General features: G+C 40.4%; 1 protein-coding gene across 3 annotated transcripts in view; it reads left to right on the forward strand.

Annotated features, from left to right (window-relative positions):
- LOC126351910 (uncharacterized) overlaps window positions 1-17,140 on the forward strand; it is a 1,029,617-nt gene extending 1,012,477 nt beyond the window's left edge. For all 3 annotated transcript variants that reach the window (XM_050002645.1, XM_050002643.1, XM_050002646.1), the window contains exons 9-10: window positions 5,751-7,252; window positions 15,253-17,140. In XM_050002645.1, coding sequence (XP_049858602.1) covers window positions 5,751-7,252; window positions 15,253-15,569 — 1,819 coding nt within the window. In that variant the 3' untranslated portion in view covers window positions 15,570-17,140. The remainder of the gene's footprint in view (window positions 1-5,750; window positions 7,253-15,252) is intronic.
- Window positions 17,141-17,926: the final 786 nt, after the last annotated feature.

The raw sequence follows: 17,926 nt of genomic DNA on the forward strand, positions 1-17,926 counted from the left end.
TGTTAATAAAGTCACGTATAACTCGTACCTGTGCGCAAGATACGGTAGTCTTGGGTGAAATTTAAGCCCAATTGAACAAGGACTTAATCGAAAACTTTACACTTATAAACATTTGTGTTAATTAGGACAGTATTTGATAAGTCAGTGGCGTCTCCTAATTTCACAGCTGTAATTATCTTACAAACAGTTTGCTTGTGCACCCGTGTTTACTGCAACGTTCTTCGTTTCTATACTTTCCCCTGTGTCAGTTTGTGCTGTGAATTATGTTACACCCAGCACACAAGTTTTGCCCCTGCTCGCCCCTGGCACCACTTTCAGCTTTGAGTCCCAAGTGGCAACTTGTGTCACTTCTACTCGTCTACATCTACACTATGTGACCAAAGTATCCGGACACCGCAAAAACATAGATTTTTCATATTAGGTGCATTTTACTGTCACCTACTGCCAGGTACTCCATATCAGCGACCTCAGTAGTCATTAGACATCGTGAGAGAACAGAATGGGGCGCTCCGCTGAACTCATGGACTTCGAACGTGGTCAGGCGATTGGGTGCCACTTGTGTCATAGATTTGAACGGGAGATTTCCGCACACCTAAACATCCCTAGGTTCACTGTTTCCAATATGAAACGCGAAGGGACACACAGAGCACAATAGCGTGCAAGCCGACTTCGTCTGTTGACTGACAGAGACCGCCAACGATTGAAGAGGTCGTAATGTGTAATATCAGAAATCTATTCAGACCATCCCACAGGAATTCCAAACTGCATCAGGATCCACTGCAAGTACTATGACAGTTAGACGGCTACTCATAAGCCACACATCACACCGGTAAACGCTAAACGACGCCTTGCTTGGTGCCAAGAGCGTAACATTGGAGATTGAACAGTTGAAAACGTTTTGTGGAGTGACGAATCACGGTACACAATGTGGCGATCCGATGGCAGGGTGTGGGTGAGGTGAATGTCCGATGGACGTAATCTGCCAGCGGGTGAAGTGGTGCTGTTATGGTGTGGTAGTGTGTTTCATGGAGGGGGCTTGCACCTCTCGTTGTTTAGTGACACTACATTGATGTTTTAAGTACCTTATTGACTCCCACTGCTGTCGCGCAATTCGGGGATGACGATTGCATCTTTCAACACGATCGCGCACCTGTTCATAATGCACCGCCTGTGACAGAGTGGTTACACGACAATAACATCCGTGTAATGAACTGTACTGCACAGAGTCCTGACCTGAATCCTGTAGAACACCTGTGGGATGTTTTGGAACGTCGACTTTGTGCCAGGCTCACCGACCGATATCGATACCTCTTCTCAATGCAGCACTCCGTGAAGAATGGGCTGCCATTCCCCAAGAAATCTTGCAGCATCTGATTGAACGTATGCCTGCGGGAGTGGATGCTGTCATCAAGGCTAAGGGTGGGCCAACGCCACATTGAATTCCATCATTACCGATGGAGGGCACCGCGAACTTGTAAGTCATTTTTAGCCAGGTGTCCGGATACTTTTGATCACGTGGTTTACATCTCCATCCATACTCTGCAGTTCACTGTGAAGTGAATAGCAGAGGGTCGTCCCAATGTACCAAGTATTGGGGCTTTCTCCTATTCCATTCACATAAGGAGCACGGGAAGAAGGACTGTTTAAATGTCTCTGTGCGTGCTGTAATAAGTCTGATCTTGTTCTCACGATCCCTATGGTAGCGATACGTAGGTGAATGATTTGTAAGCAATCTCCTTTGTAGAATGATTGCATTTGCCTAGTATTCTACCTATAAACCAAAGTCTGCTACCTTCTTTACTCACAACTAAGCACATGTCATCATTCTATTTCATGTCCCTATGGAGTGTTACTCTTGGGTATTTGTACGAGTTGATCGATTCCAACAATGACTCACTGACGTTGCAGTCATAAGATATGGCCTTTTTTCATCTTTTGAAGTGCACAATTTTACTTTGAAATCTTGTCAAGATCTGGCTGATATTTGTTCAGTTGCTTTCAGACAGTACTTCATTTTAGGTATCTGTAACATCTGTGAAATTTCTGAAGTTATTATTCATATTGTCCGCAGGCTCGTTAAGATGCAAGGGACATTCTATAAGTCATGGCAACTATTGTATGTTGTGCCAATGTCTGGCATCACCATACTTGCAGTAAATACATTCGAAAGCCCCGGGGAAAACATTACCGAAGTCAACAGACACAATGCGACCGCATGCGGGTTTGGCTCGGTACCAGCACCTGAAACATCCAGTGTGGACCTCAGTCCATGCGACTTCGTCCTCATCTCACAACTGAGGAAACCGTTGCATGAGAGGCGCTTTGCAAACATGACGGATATCCTCACGGCATGTCAGTGACAGATGAGATTAGATTAGTTTTCGTTCCATAGATCCGTGTGGAGGAGATCCTCGTGGATGTGGAACATGTCACACAATGGCGCACATTTGTGGCAATAGAAATGGCATTCATCGCCTCCCCTATCAGTGGCAAAGCTGTTTATATGCACTGGAGGATTATTTTGAGGCACATCAGTTCATTTGATTCATTTTTATTCATTTTTATTCCATTTTCACTTGTGCACAATGAATTTACACAGAGTTCCTACGCCTATGTTACAGTTGACCGTGACCTCCTTTACTGGAACGGTATTTTATGTTGGCATTCTGACACACACTGCAGTACCAGTTCAATGCACAGTGTGTAATTCTCATGTTGTCGCACTGTCACAAGAAATACCATAGTCGCCATGACTTGTGGGACAACCCTCGTATAACAAAAATAGCAAGAGACCCAACACGCTTCAGTGGGGTACACACAAAATTACCTGTAGATCTTGCCGATGAGTCTCAGTCTGAAATAACTTGCTGCATTCTCCATACCAAGAAATCCTCAATCCAGTCACAGATTTTGCTTGACACCTCATATAGTTGTACTTTTGACAATAATGAATCAAATGCTTTTCGGGATTGTCGCTTGGGCCGTATACCGGTCTTGACTGTTGCTCAGAAATATTTCTTTTCTGTTTAATGTAGAAGCCATTGCCTCACCCTAGTACATAAGCTAATATAATGTCACAGGGCACAGAGCTTAGTGATACTGCTGGAACATTGTGACTAGACTTGCTAACCGTGCGACTGCTACGGTCGCAGGTTCGAATCCTGCCTCGGGCATGGATGTGTGTGATGTCCTTAGGTTAGTTAGGTTTAAGTAGTTCTAAGTTCTGGGGGACTAATGACCACAGCAGTTGAGTCCCATAGTGCTCAGAGCCATTTGAACCATTTTTGAACTAGACTTGCTAAACAAGTTATCTGAGTTGACTGTCCTTAGGTTGATGAATGGTACAACATACTTGCGCTTACTGTTAACAGGATTAGAACCTGTTTAAGAGCAATTCAGGTGGATGGTATTATCGTGTAGGAAATACTAACACTGGTTGGAAAGCTGTTCCCAATATAAGCTGCTTCGAATGTCTGCGTAGATGAGTGGATTTAGATTCAGTGGGAACAGGGGATAATAGAATAACCCTTATGAAAATAAAAAAAAGACTTCACAGTTAAATAAAACGCAGCGATAGCCAAAATAAACATAGTCTACTCGACAGTGCATCTTCGCACAAATTCTGCTGTTGGATAACATGACTGTTGCTCCACCCTGTGCATAGAAACCTGTTTGAATTCTACTGTCCACGTGCTGGTCCACAATTTACTGCTTAAACATGTTGCCACTCTTCGAAGGCTGGTCTTTTTGAGAATGTACGTTGCTCTAGAAGGATTCCTGTGACCACATACTGCAACTTTCAACAGTTCCCAAGTATTCTCAACTGGGATTCATGCCAACAGATACCACCGGCCATTCTATTCCTCTCTTATGAAGCTCGGTGTTCTCCAAGTTGGCGCGGCGTGCTCGCCAATTTTCGTCTTGAAGGACGAGCCCATCGTAGAAATGTCAACTTAGTGCTGGAAGACAGGTTTGTGGCTACTGTCCAGATACCGCACAGCCCTTAAATGGTCCCTGAGAGTAATAAGTGGCGTCCGTCATTACTTAACAGTGGCCCAAAGCAAGAGACGTGCGTTTCCCTGCTGAAGCCGTTAGACTCCATGTCTGAGACAAGCATCGGTAAATGGCTATCTTCACAGTCTTCTACGACAATCGTCAGGCATCATACAAACCCTGAATTCATCTGTGATGAGAGCCCAACGCCACTGAACCAAGGTCAATAGAATGTATTCCGTTGTTCAACATCTTTGCTCACCATGGCGCTGGGAGAATCGTATTGTTATTTCTAACGAACTCCTGGAAGCCAAATTGACCTTAAGAGATGGCTACATGCTGCCCTCCCAGTTATTTCTAAAGAGGCAGTGCGCAGTTCTGTTGCATTCTCTATTCCCATACTACGAGTCACTAGGTTACAGTCATCAATTGATGTTGCCCGTGGCTATTAAGGGGTGATACAAACTGAAAGAGGCTCTGTGGTCTTCATGAGGTGATTTTAATTATGTTAAAACTGGTCCTCTGTCTGAGATAACAATGTTCTTTAGTCACGGTGACCACTTCCAACTGAAGGGCACCCATATATCGTTATTTCCCTGTGATCTTAACGAGGACTCTAAAGACGAGAGATTTTATGTGTACTAGGCTAAAACTGTAGACTTTGAGGAACTTCCTGGAACCGTAAGACAAATGGAATCGCCTCATCGTCCTCGAGCTTCAGTTGAATATACCCGAGAGAACGTTGTAACTATGCAATAGGCGTCAGGGATTTGGCCTGGGAGTGGCTACTGCTGGGTCACTGCTACCCAAACACAATGGTCTCCAGAACCAGTAACAGGAACGACTACAACAGTATGCCAACAGATCAGTCGTTGTACAGCTGGATCCTAGTGTCATGAATTTCAACAAGGTTCTCATACAGAAGATGCTGGAGCGTAATGGCATGAATGGAACAAGGAGCACCAGAAATATCCCCATAACGCTGCACAGGCAAATTCTTGAAGATCAGGAGTTTCACTTTCGCCATGTATGTTGATAAAAAAATAGACCTACAATATGACCGACCTAGGTGACGTGTTGCGACAGGAGAGAGTGATCAGCATAATATCGCCCAGTCCTCAGTGAGTGTCAGCTGGTAACAAATGGCGTGGAATGTTGCATGCCATTAGGATGGAGGTGACTAAATTTTTTGCCTGTGGGCACGGATGCGGCCAGACATTACTGAGATGATAAGGTCTCTGCGTCAGCTTCGTGACAGTGTATTTAGCAGGATGTTTCCTTTATTTCCTGATCACACCAAAAAATCACTTGGGCTTGAAAACTTTTGTCTGCAAGGATCCAGTTCATCTGAATCTGATGGCTCCTCAACCCCACATCAGGAAGATGTAACTTTCTCTCCAAAGATACCAGTTTCTGCCAGCACTAATAATTTACCCATCGTTCGGACACTGAGCAGTCCCACAGTGTATGTTTCCATGTGAGTTGAATGCCACAATTGGGTTCATTTGATGCTCGTATTCTGACCGTGAGTAGATAAATCGAATTTGGACTCTGTCTTGCAAGAAAGTATAAAAGGCCAGACGGTCGAGATACGCTTTACCTCTAGACAACTTCTTCTATCAGAAAGAAAAATCTTTATCTCTTGTGCCCATAGCCAAACGAATCTTATTGCTCTTCTTGAATATTTAAACATGAATTTTTAATTTCAATTGAAAATGCCTTTTATAGGTCTAAAAATTTGTCTCGTTTGGTTGCAGTTCGGCGGACGATGGTTTTCCAGTGGGACGTAGAAGCTCCAGTCGACACCACCATCACCATCATATGCAGCAGGCACATGGTCAGCCAGGGTCACGGAATTCGAGCGAAAAGAAGAGGCCATCTCGGTGCTCTGTGCGTCGCTCTGCGAATAGCAGCATCAGGGAGAGACAGCACGAATCTGATCACGACCGGGACCGTGAAAGAGAGTGGCCCAGTGCTGGATCAAGAACAGGTGCTGCTGGATCGCCATTACCCAAACATAATGGGTTGCATCACCAGCAACAGGCGCAACCACAGCAATACACCGACAGATCAGCCGACGTACAGCTGGGTCCCAGTGTCATGAATCTCAACAAGGTCCTCATGCAGAAGATGCTGGAGCGTACTGGCGTGACTGGAACAAGGAGCGCTGGAAATACTCCCATAAGCCTGCGCAGGCGAATTCTTGAAGGTGAAGGAGTACCACTTTCGCCATCTAGGCTGATAAACAAAAATATTAGACCACTGCATCCCATGAATTGTAACACTGGTGCCAATGGGAACTGGAACCAAGATGTCTCACCTAAGATGATTACAGATGTATACTGCTCCCCTCAGAAACAGCGTTCAAATTCCGTGAGCTCCACAGCCAGACGAAGCGACACTGGCTGCGGAGGTACCTACGGTGGAGGAAACAGCCTGATGCGCAATGGTGCTCGAGGCAATGCCAATTACTTGGCAACATTTTCATCTGAGATGGCACTTGTGGAAGCAGACAAAGAAGCGGACCGTAAATATAGAGAGTTAATCCTAGAAGCAGAAAATATTCTGGTCAGCATGAAAGGAGGTATAATGGATAAAACTACAAATTTCATGCTTCCAAAACCTAAACCATATTTCTTGAACTCAAATTATCTCAATGACAATTGTCCCAGAACCAAACCACCAGCAATGCTTAAAAATTCTGCTAATGAAGAAACGACAGTATTAAATTCTGGCTCCAGAAATGAATTGAGGTCACCACCAGAAATTTTAAGATCACGTACAACCTCACCAAAACGAATTGTAGAGAATCACAATGAAGATCAAGATTTGCAAAATGGTAACACGTTTTCGATGACAGGAGAGGACTCATTCAAGCGACATAAAGAGCCAGACAAAATCCTAGCCAGCCCAAGAAAGAGACAGAACAGAAATATCAGAAGTATGCCAGTGCAAGGATCCAGTTCATCTGAATCTGATGGCTCCTCAACCCCACATCAGGAAGATGTAACTTTCTCTCCAAAGATACCAGTTTCTGCCAGCACTAATAATTTTCAGAGACCTGCTCTGACAACATTCCGCTCTATTGATATTGGAAATGCAGCTGATGGGTCTAGATACTGCCCACAAAGTGAACCTGTCAAAAGGAAGGTATACACATGCAGTGCAACATTTGACAGACTGCAAAAGTCTTTAGAAAAAAGCCAGCATACATCTTTCAGACAAAAAAGCGGTTCTGCCAAAAATACTACCAATGAAGGTAAGTATTTTATCATATTTAAAAATAAAAATGTGGGGAAAAATTAGAATATGTGATAACTTAATTCAGATTTTGGATTGCTTGTTCGTAATAAATACGTTTCAAAACACCCCAGGGAATGAAAATAACAGCTTAGACGAGCCATGTATTCTGAACACTCTTATAGATGTTTTTGTGTGTATGTTTGTGTGTGAATGTGTAGTTTTATGTGGATGTAAACTTTACTTGTTCCTCAATGTATAGTTTCCTTGTGAAGTCTCTAAATTGGGATGTCAGGATCTGTAAATAAATATTTTATGACTATGGCATCTGGCAGACGCAACACTGAACTCAGTTAGGACTACCTCAATGATCTCTTTCATAAATTGATGTGATTCAGAATTTGTCAACTCCTCAGCAAAAGAGTAGGCAGACACTTCACTCACAATCTCAAGCTACATTGGAGTTTGATTGACCACCCATGTTCTCTGCCAGCACTGTGACACTTGACAGAAAATGATTAATCACATCAACAGTAAACTTATAAGAGAATGACACTGTTGTTATTTGCAAGTCCTCTTTTCTGTTAAGTCTTTTTATTTTTGTTTAAAACATGTTTATTGACAAGATCCAGCATGATTTAATACTGCTATGGATTTTCAACAGAATGCAAAAGAAAAAAGTAAAAAATGTCTGTGTGTGTGTGTGTGTGTGTGTGTGTGTGTGTGTGTGTGTGCGCGCATGTGTGCATGCGCATGCGCGCACACGCGCGCGCGCGCGCGAGAGAGAGAGAGAGAGAGAGAGAGAGAGAGAGAGAGAGAGAGAGAGAGAGAGAGAGAGGAGAGAGATGAACTCAGTAAGAAGTAGGAAACAGTGTGAAACAAGACACACACAACCAAATCACTCTCATCCATTGCTCCATAGTCCAGGTTTTATGGCTTCAACAGCACATTTTCCTGTTAAAGGACATTTGCATCACTGTTAAGTGGTTTTGGAGTTTCAGCTCGCCCTACAAAGCTTCATTATGGAGCTCCCTTTGGGTTTTGTTGTGTTGAGTTGGTGCTGACAGAGTTCGCAAGTGTGGTATTAAGTTCTACAGTTACTTTAGCAGCTGTCGTCCCCTTATTTTTCGTCACAATTCTCTTCAATGATCATCTGTCATGATCACTCAATACACATTTTTGGCCCTGTTATGGCTCAGCAAATGATGTTTTTCTGCTTCCCCTGTATATCATATAAATCTTCAATATTGTGCCATTAGAAACACCAAACACTTTTACTCACATGAGCATCAACAATATGCCTATGTTCAGGTTCAATTAGCTCCTACATAATTCACTTACTACTACTACATAGAACACGACTGACACTCTTAATGCATTGAGGATGTTGCACAGGTGTCATTCATGGTCTAATAAACAGCAACATATGCAGACTTGGCTAGAATCTGCATTTATCTTCAAGCACACATTTCCAATGGTGTTTGCATATTTTTGTCCAGTGCACATTGTTAATCAAATCTGCTAGAAACAGTTCATCAGAGTGGCTTAAAAAAGGTGTTAATATGTTTATATTCAGTTATCTCAGGCACTAAGGGACAGGTGTATGAATTTGGAATGTTCTTGGAATAGCACAGGAACCATATTGCACCAGTGTGAGACAACACCTAACTGGAGTATAAACTGGGGATAAGCTGTACACTGATTTTGGACTGGATCTGAGAGGTTACCTGGAAAAAACTTTTTTATGAGTGTGTCAAAAACAGCTATAAAAAAAACTGGCCAGGTGCGAGTAGGACTCACGCACTGAGGCTTCCATACAAACTTTAGTTATGTGTAGGCCCTATAGACAGCTCATCCATTTTGGGAATCAAGGATCTTGATGATTTTTGGCCTGTTATTGACACACATACTGGTAAGATATCAATCCCAGGAATTTCAAGATTTTTGAGAATATTTCACTTTCAGGTTTGAAGTCAGATAACAAATAACAAAAGAACTTTTTCATGTGATATCAATATTAATTCACATTTTTCGGATTTTTTTACTTTATTTGTACTGTGAAACCTTCCTCCTTGCTAAATTTCATGATTCCACATCAAGGGGAAGTACCAAATAGATTTTAGTGAGCGAATTTGAGAGTACCAGTATCAAAACATGACATAAAGGATCATATTTTCGATTGGATTGACTTAAAAGCTTAAAATTATTACACAATCAGAGAACTATAGACCTCAGTAAGCAACATAAATTTCAACTTCTATGACTCTCCAGGTTTCAAACAGATGGACAGACGAGAAAATGATCTTCGATTTTGTTTTACTGATTGAGGTAGGTCCTACGGAACAGTAAAGATGGAGAGTTTTTCATCAGAAAGAAAAAGAACAAGACAGTTGCACACAGACACAGTGATTTTGAAGAATACGTGTATTCAAAAACTGCAGTTAGATTTTGGCTGTCTAATGATTCTGTTTTTGTTATTTCAGCTGTGTAAAAGAAAGAAGTGCAGCATTTTACTGACACATGCATCTCCATCTGTGTCTGGGAGAATATTCTACCCCTGGCATGTAGGCTGCCCTACACTACAGGTGTTTTGCACAGGTAGTATTGGCATGACTTGCAGGGACTTCAGGTGCAGATGGGCAGAGTGGGGACAGGGGAGAGGAGATGGAGAGTGGCAGAGGGGGTGGATGTGGTGGACAGAGAGAAGGGAGGAAGAGGAGATAGGTAGAGAAAGAAGGAAGGAGGTGTGTTTTGAGGGTGTATCAGCTTGCCTTGCAGAGGATGGGACTGGACAGGGCTGAGCAGAGGGGGAGTGGGAGAGAAGAATAGTGAGACAGAGAGGGGAGGGTGATATGGAGATTTAGAGAAGGGATAGGAGGGGGTGATGGACATAGAAAGTGTCGAGGAGGATGAGATGGATGGATATGGACAGAGATGAGTGAGGAGAGGATGTGGACAGGGACAAGGACAAGGGAGGATATGAATATGCAGGAGGCAGGTGGAAGGTATGCATATTGTAAAGGAAGATGAGGAAGTAGAAGATTGAGAGAGAGAGAGAGGGGTAGGAAGATATGACCAGAGAGGAAGTGGCTGAGGTGATGAACAACATGAGACGGGGGGGGGGGGGGGGGGGGGGGAGTGGGGAGAAGGAGATGGACAGATAGAGGTGGTACAATGAGGTGGATGGAGACTGGGGACAGGAAGAGACAGACACAGAAATGGGGCTGGAGGAGATATATACAATAACTGTGCCAAATGTGTATGTGAATGAAGCTGTAGGGATTAGGCTGTTGTTGTTGTTGTTGTTGTGGTCTTCAGTCCTGAGACTGATTTGATGCAGCTCTCCATGCTACTCTATCCTGTGCAAGCTTCTTATTCTCCCAATACTTACTGCAACCTACATCCTTCTGAATGTGCTTAGTATATTCATCTCTTGGTCTCCCTCTACGATTTTTACCCTCCACGCTGCCGTCCAATGCTAAATTTGTGATTCCTCGATGCTTCAAAACATGTCCTACCAACCGGTCCCTTCTTTTTGTCAAGTTGTGCCACAAACTTCTCTTCTCCTCAATCCGAGGACCGATGACCATAGCAGTCTGGTCCCTTTAACCCTCACAAACCCAATTGGATTCAATACCTCCTCCTTAGTTATGTGATCTACCCATCTAACCTTCAGCATTCTTCTGTAGCACCACATTTCGAAAGCTTCTGTTCTCTTCTTGTCCAAACTAGTTATCGTTCATGTTTCACTTCCATACATGGCTACACTCCATACAAATACTTTCAGAAACAACTTCCTGACACTTAAATCTATACTCCATGTTAACAAATTTCTCTTCTACAGAAACGCTTTCCTTGCCATTCAGATACGCTTTCCATGCTATTGCCAGTCTACATTTTACATCCTCTCTACTTCAACCATCATCAGTTATTTTACTCCCTAAATAGCAAAACTCCTTTACTACTTTAAGAGTCTCATTACCTAATCTAACTCCCTCAGCATCACCCGGTTTAATTTGACTACATTCCATTATCCTCATTTTGCTTTTGTTGATTTTCATCTTATATCCTCCTTTCAAGACACTGTCCATTCCATTCAAATGCTCTTCCAAGTCCTTTGCTGTCTCTGACACAATTACAATGTCATCGGCAAACCTCAAAGTTTTTATTTCTTCCCCATGAATTTTAATACCTACTCCAAATTTTTCTTTTGTTTCCTTTGCTGCTTGCTCAACATACAGATTGAATAACATCGGGGAGAGGCTACAACCCTGTCTCACTCCCTTCCCAACCACTGCTTCCCTTTCATGCCCCTCGACTCTTATAACTGCCAACTGGTTTATGTACAAATTGTAAATAATCTTCCGCTCCCTGTATTTTACCCTTGCCACCTTCAAAATTTGAAAGAGAGTATTCCAGTTAACATTGTCCAAAGCTTTCTCTAAGTCTACAAATGCTAGAAACGTAGGTTTGCCTTTTCTTAATCTTTCTTCTAAGGTAAGTCGTAAGGTTAGTATTGCCTCACGTGTTCCAACATTTCTCCAGAATCCAAACTGATCTTCCCCAAGGTCCGCTTCCACCAGTTTTTTCATTCATCTGTAAAGAATTCGCATTAGTATTTTGCAGCTGTGACTTATTAAACTGATAGTTCAGTAATTTTCACATCTGTCAACACCTTCTTTCTTTGCGATTGGGTTTATTATATTCTTCTTGAAGTCTGAGGGTATTTCGCCTGTCTCATATGTCTTGCTTACCAGATGGTAGAGTTTTGTCATGACTGGCTCTCCCAAGGCTGTCAGTAGTTCTAAAGGAATGTTGTCTACTCCGGGGACCTTGTTTCGACTCAGGTCTTTCAGTGCTCTGTCAAACTGTACACGCAGTATCCTATCTCCCATTTCATCTTCATCTACATCCTTTTCCATTTCCATAATATTGTACTCAAGTACATCGCCCTTGTATAAACCCTCTATATACTCCTTCCACCTTCCCGCCTTCCCTTCTTTGCTTAGAACTGGGTTTCCATCTGAGCTCTTGATGTTCATACAAGTGGCTTCCTTTTCTCCAAAGGTCTCCTGTAGGCAGTATCTATCTTACCCCTAGTGGGGTATGCCTCTACATCCTTACATTTGTCCTCTAGTCATCCCTGCTTAGCCATTTTGCACTTCCTGTCGATCTCATTTCTGTGATGTTTGTATTCCTTTTTGCCTGCTACATTTACTGCATTTTTATATTTTCTCCTTTCATCAATTAAATTCAGTATTACTTCTGATACCCAAGGATTTCTATTAGCCCTCGTCTTTTTACCTACTTGATCTTCTGCTGCCTTCACTACTTCATCCCTCAAAGCTATCCATTCTTCTTCTACTGTATTTCTTTCCCCCATTCCTGTCAATTGTTACCTTATGCTCTCCCTGAAACTCTGTACAACCTCCGGTTCTTTTAGTTTATCCAGGTCCCATCTCCTTAAATTCCCACCTTTTTGTAGTTTCTTCAGTTTTAATCTACAGTTCATAACCAACAGATTGTTGTCAGAGTCCACATCTGCTCCTGGAAATGTCTTACAATTTAAAACCTGATTCCTAAATCTCTGTCTTACCATTATGTAATCTGTCTGATACCTTTTAGTATCTCCAGGATTCGTCCATGTATACAACCTTCTTTTATGATTCTTGAACCAAGTATTAGCTATGATTAAGTTATGCTCTGTGCAGAATTCTACCAAGCGGCTTCCTCTTTCATTTCTTCCCTCCAATCCATATTCACTTACTATGTTTCCTTCCCTCCCTTTTCCTACTAAGGAATTCCAGTCACCCATGACTATTAAATTTTCATCTCCCTTCACTACCTGAATAATTTCTTTTATCTCATCATACATTTCCTCAATTTCTTCATCATCTGCAGAGATAGTTGGCATATAAACTTGTACTACTGTAGTAGGCATGGGCTTTGTGTCTATCTTGGCCACAATAATGTGTTCACTATGCTGTTTGTAGTAGCTTACCCGCATTCCTATTTTTTTATTCATTATTAAACCTACTTCTGCATTACCCCTATTTGATTTTGTATTTATAACCCTGTATTCACCTGACCATAAGTCTTGTTCCTCCTGCCACCGAACTTCACTAATTCCCACGATATCTAACTTTAACCTAACCATTTCCCTTTTTAAATTTTCTAACCTACCTGCCCGATTAAGGGATCTGATATTCCACGCTCCGATCCGTAGAATGCCAGTTTTCTTTCTCCTGATAATGACATCCTCTTGAGTAGTCCCCGCCCGGAGATCCGAATGGGGGAATATTTTACCTCTGGAATATTTTACCCAAGAGGACGCCATCATCATTTAATCATACAGTAAAGCTGCATGCCCTCGGGAAAAATTACAGCTGTAGTTTCCCCTTGCTTTCAACTGTTCCCAGTACCAGCACAGCAAGGCCGTTTTGGTTAATGTTACGATGTCAGATCAGTCAATCATCCAGACAGTGGCCCCTGCAACTACTGAAAAGGCTGCTGCCCCTCTTCAGGAACCACACGTTTGTCTGGCCTCTCAACAGATACCCCTCCGTTGTGGTTGCACCTACGGTACGGCCATCTGTATCGCTGAGGCACGCAAGCCTCCCCACCAACGGCAAGGTCCATGGTTCATGGGGGGGGGGGGGGGGGGGGGGGTGAGGAATAGTGTAGCAGAACACGAGCATAAAAGCTTCAAGTTAAGACAAGAAACAAAGAACTTGCCATCTAGCTCATCCTCCCGCCCATAGCTATTAGACGTCATTACACAAGCCAAAGTTAAGTGTACAGTAGGTACAATTCATCTAACATCTTGCTGAGATAAAACAACAGTAGAAAACAGAAACATCCAGCTGAGATAAAACAACGACAGATAACATGAGGGATGAGTCATATGTTTAATTTTATCTCAGAAGTGTAAAATGAGTTGTGGCAATTCTTTGCAAATAGTGGCAACTGTTATTTTTATTCATATGTGTATGAATATTATTATTACTATTATTTTTATTGACTACCATTTTCCATTCGCAAGAATTGAAAAAGTGTATTAAGAATGGATGTATGAACAGAGGCCTACAAATTTTATGTTATTGAGGTCTCCTATTGCTATTTTTGTTCATTATTCATAGTCACTGGGAAATGTCTATTATTTGTGTAACACCTCTGAATTGTCAGACAATAAGTTTTTCTCAGTGTTCTCTTGTGTGAGGAGAAGCTCTGAAAAGACTTCTCAATTTGTGCCTTGAACAATTCAAAACAAAATTTTTGATAAGTACTTACTACTTCACTGCAACTGCCGCATAACAGAATTATAAATACAACAGAAGCTACGACAGATTATTTCACTATATTTACCTTGAAAGGCATAAGAATCTAAGTAATAACAGTATCCTTCCACTGTAAACTTGTATTATATCATATATTATACTATGCATTGTAAGTAATTACCATACATGGGGAACCATTTGTAATCTTTGTTACTTTTGCTGGGCATAGTATTACCTTCTTTCATCTTTTGGTGCATCAAATTTCCGCTTCAGTTTTTCCCAAATCTACATGCCATTGTTATGGAATTGAAAATCTAACATGTTTCCCATGTTTTATTCTGAAACACTTCATTTACCCCTTATCAGATCCTTCATTTAACTGACATCAAGGTAAGAGTGTTGTATCACATTTAAACAAAGCTTTAAAGCTGGATAAAATGGTAATCATTAACTTTGTCACCAGATGTGACACAGTCCAATCACTTTCTTTCCACAAAGTTGTCTTAATATACAACATGCCGCCACTGCTGGCATCCAATGTATCATTTAGGTAAATATTCCATTATGAGTTTAATATTTCACTGCTAGTATAGTTTTTGATCTCTTTTACTTACTGTAGTTTCATTGCCACTTACTTTTCATAAATAAAGCTCTCACCATTGTGCATTATTTAAAAATACATTTGCTCAGTAACAATGTTTGTACTTATAACTGTCAAGAATTTTGCTTCTAATCTTAGCAGGAGAGAAGAGTGGGCGTGAAAGCTTAAAAGAGAAGTTAGAACAGTTGCGGAAAGAACGTCTTGAAGTTGAAGCAAAAGTTCGAGAGGCACAAGAAGATGAAAGGAGAAGATTTGATGACAAAAGGCAGTTCTCTCTGTTACGGCGTCAGATGCTTGTACATACAATTGAAGGCCTGAAGAAAAGTCTTGAGGACCAATCAGCTAAACTTCAGGAAACTTACCAGCCAGATATTGAAGTACCTGTAAGTAACAGGAGGCACTCAAGCAGCAGTATTGGCCTGCAGCAGGAGGCAGACTGCATTGAAAATGATCAGTAGCAAAGCTAATGAGTAAGGAAAGAAAGTGCAAATATAGCACCTAAAGTATCATTATAGTGCCCTATGAAGGGCTTCTCATGAGACTGATAAACTGGTTTATGTGTTAGAAGCTATCAAAAAGTCCCCATTTGAGTGTCGAATTAAAAAAAAAAAATATGTTTATTCAATGGGAGCAACAGAAAGTGTCTTGAGCAATTCTATTTTGATATCTAAGCGTCACAATAATATGAACTCATGAGCTTCTGGAAGTTATGCATATTCCTTTTTTTTTAAATAATTGATGTATGTGGACAATGCAAATGACTATAATTGATGTTCAGTTATGTAAAAGAATGTATTTATGTATATATATATATCACTCAAGAAGCAATTGGTAAATAAATATGAGAGACTGTTGGCAGTGCTCAAGCACAGTAAATATGCAATATTCCTGAGGCTGTATACTCTATAATTGTTATTCAGTATAAAGTGGTTTCCACTAAAAGCATAGAAGTTTTATAGAACACAGTGAACCTCCTGTAGAATTTCACAACAAGTAAATTAACAAATTGCATTGGTTCCAAGTGATGTCTTGCACAATAATGAATAATGAGGTAGAAATAGAAATAACTTGCCCATTCAAGATGTGTTGACAAAAAGTTTATATCTGCATTTGGACAAAAATGTTAGTTAACCTAAAACCTGCTTGAGAAAATGGTAAAACTTTTGTTATTCAGACATTAAATTTCCATCTATTGTGTTATTTTTAACAGCATCTTAATACTGATATACTGAATTGGGCAAATGATGTATATTATTTTTCTTATATTAAGCTGTAGAAGTATTCCATGAATGTTTGTAGTCCCTAGAATGTATAATATTCCTCTAGGATGGAAAGAAAAATGATATATGCATTGGCATGGAAAACAGTAGCTGTCAAATCTTAACTAGGAGAAACCTGTTAACCAAACCACAATATCTACAATGCTAGAATGACAGAAAAATGTCATGTAGAAAATATTAGAATAATAAAACTTAAAATAGCATCTCCCAGATAGCTTTGTCATATAGATTGTGGTAGAAACAATACGTTTGTTAGACAATTGTGTCAATATGCAATTAGCAGCTGTTTTCCAATAGAGTATCTCATTTATGTAACTTCCTGCTGTGAACAAACTACAGGTACTATTGTCAACCTTTGGCACACTTTTTTCCTGAAATATTTACAGATTGGTTCACTTCAAATAACAATCTGTGTACCACTTTAAAACTGTGTCTTCAGAAAAGAACCAAAGCAATTACTTACATGAATCTTTATAGTTTGTATCTATGAAAAGATCTACTGAAATACCAAAGAAATAAGTTGGTAAGAAAAGTTTATGATAATATTGAAGAGGGTTTCTATTACAGTGCTCTGGGCATAGTAAAGATATGGCTGTGTGCAGAAAATGTAGTTACTTCAGTTTTCTGTTTTTGTATTTTGTTTCATTTTATGTATGGAAATATTATTTATATGACAGTTTTGTTAACAAAATGAAGTTTCAACTGATATTTTGAAACTGAACTTTGTAAATAAAAGATATTAAGTTATGTTTTCCTTTTGTATGCATATCCTTTACTACTCTATTTATTTCATATGATATTAAAGTTATTTAATATGCACAAAGCATAGTGGCAATCTAATCACAATGTTGAATACTGCCTCATACCTATGAAATATTACAGGACATTATTAAAAACAAACAAAATCTGAAGCTCTTTCAGTTTGCGGTAGAATATCCATTTATTGTGCAAAAATACATTTCTTTAAATGAAACCACTAGTTAATTAGGTCTTATTTAATTATTAGTACTTAATTATTCAAAGACCACAAATCAACAATAAAATATCAGTGTTCTAGAATAACTAGAATTTGGCACTTGAGGTTCCTTCACAACATACCAAAATGTTAATAAAGTGTTCAAAGAAATTACACACAACAGAAGTTAGACAACAAAGATATCCAGAATACTGGATCATAGGAAACAGTTAAGGAGGCACTGGAATCAAAGTTATAAATGAAATAATAGCAAAATATAAAGGATGTAGAGTAAGTAACAAGTGAGAAATAGAGGAAGGAAAAATGAGGTTCTTTTTAAATACAAATAAAATCACATGAAAGAAGAAATACACAATATTAACCGTAACAATGAGTGGGGTGAAGGGTTCATTGTTGACAAGTTTCAAAGCAAAGGGGAGATAAGGTACAATGGTATGACAGGTGTTAATTATGGTTTATCCAGAAATGATAGCAAAATTAATCGCATCACTTTGGACATATTAATCTGATATTGCATTTACTTATTACTGTTACTATCCTGACTTTTCTATTCTATTAT

This window comes from Schistocerca gregaria, chromosome 1 (assembly GCF_023897955.1).
Source record: "Schistocerca gregaria isolate iqSchGreg1 chromosome 1, iqSchGreg1.2, whole genome shotgun sequence".
NCBI classification, from domain to species: Eukaryota; Metazoa; Arthropoda; class Insecta; order Orthoptera; family Acrididae; genus Schistocerca; species Schistocerca gregaria.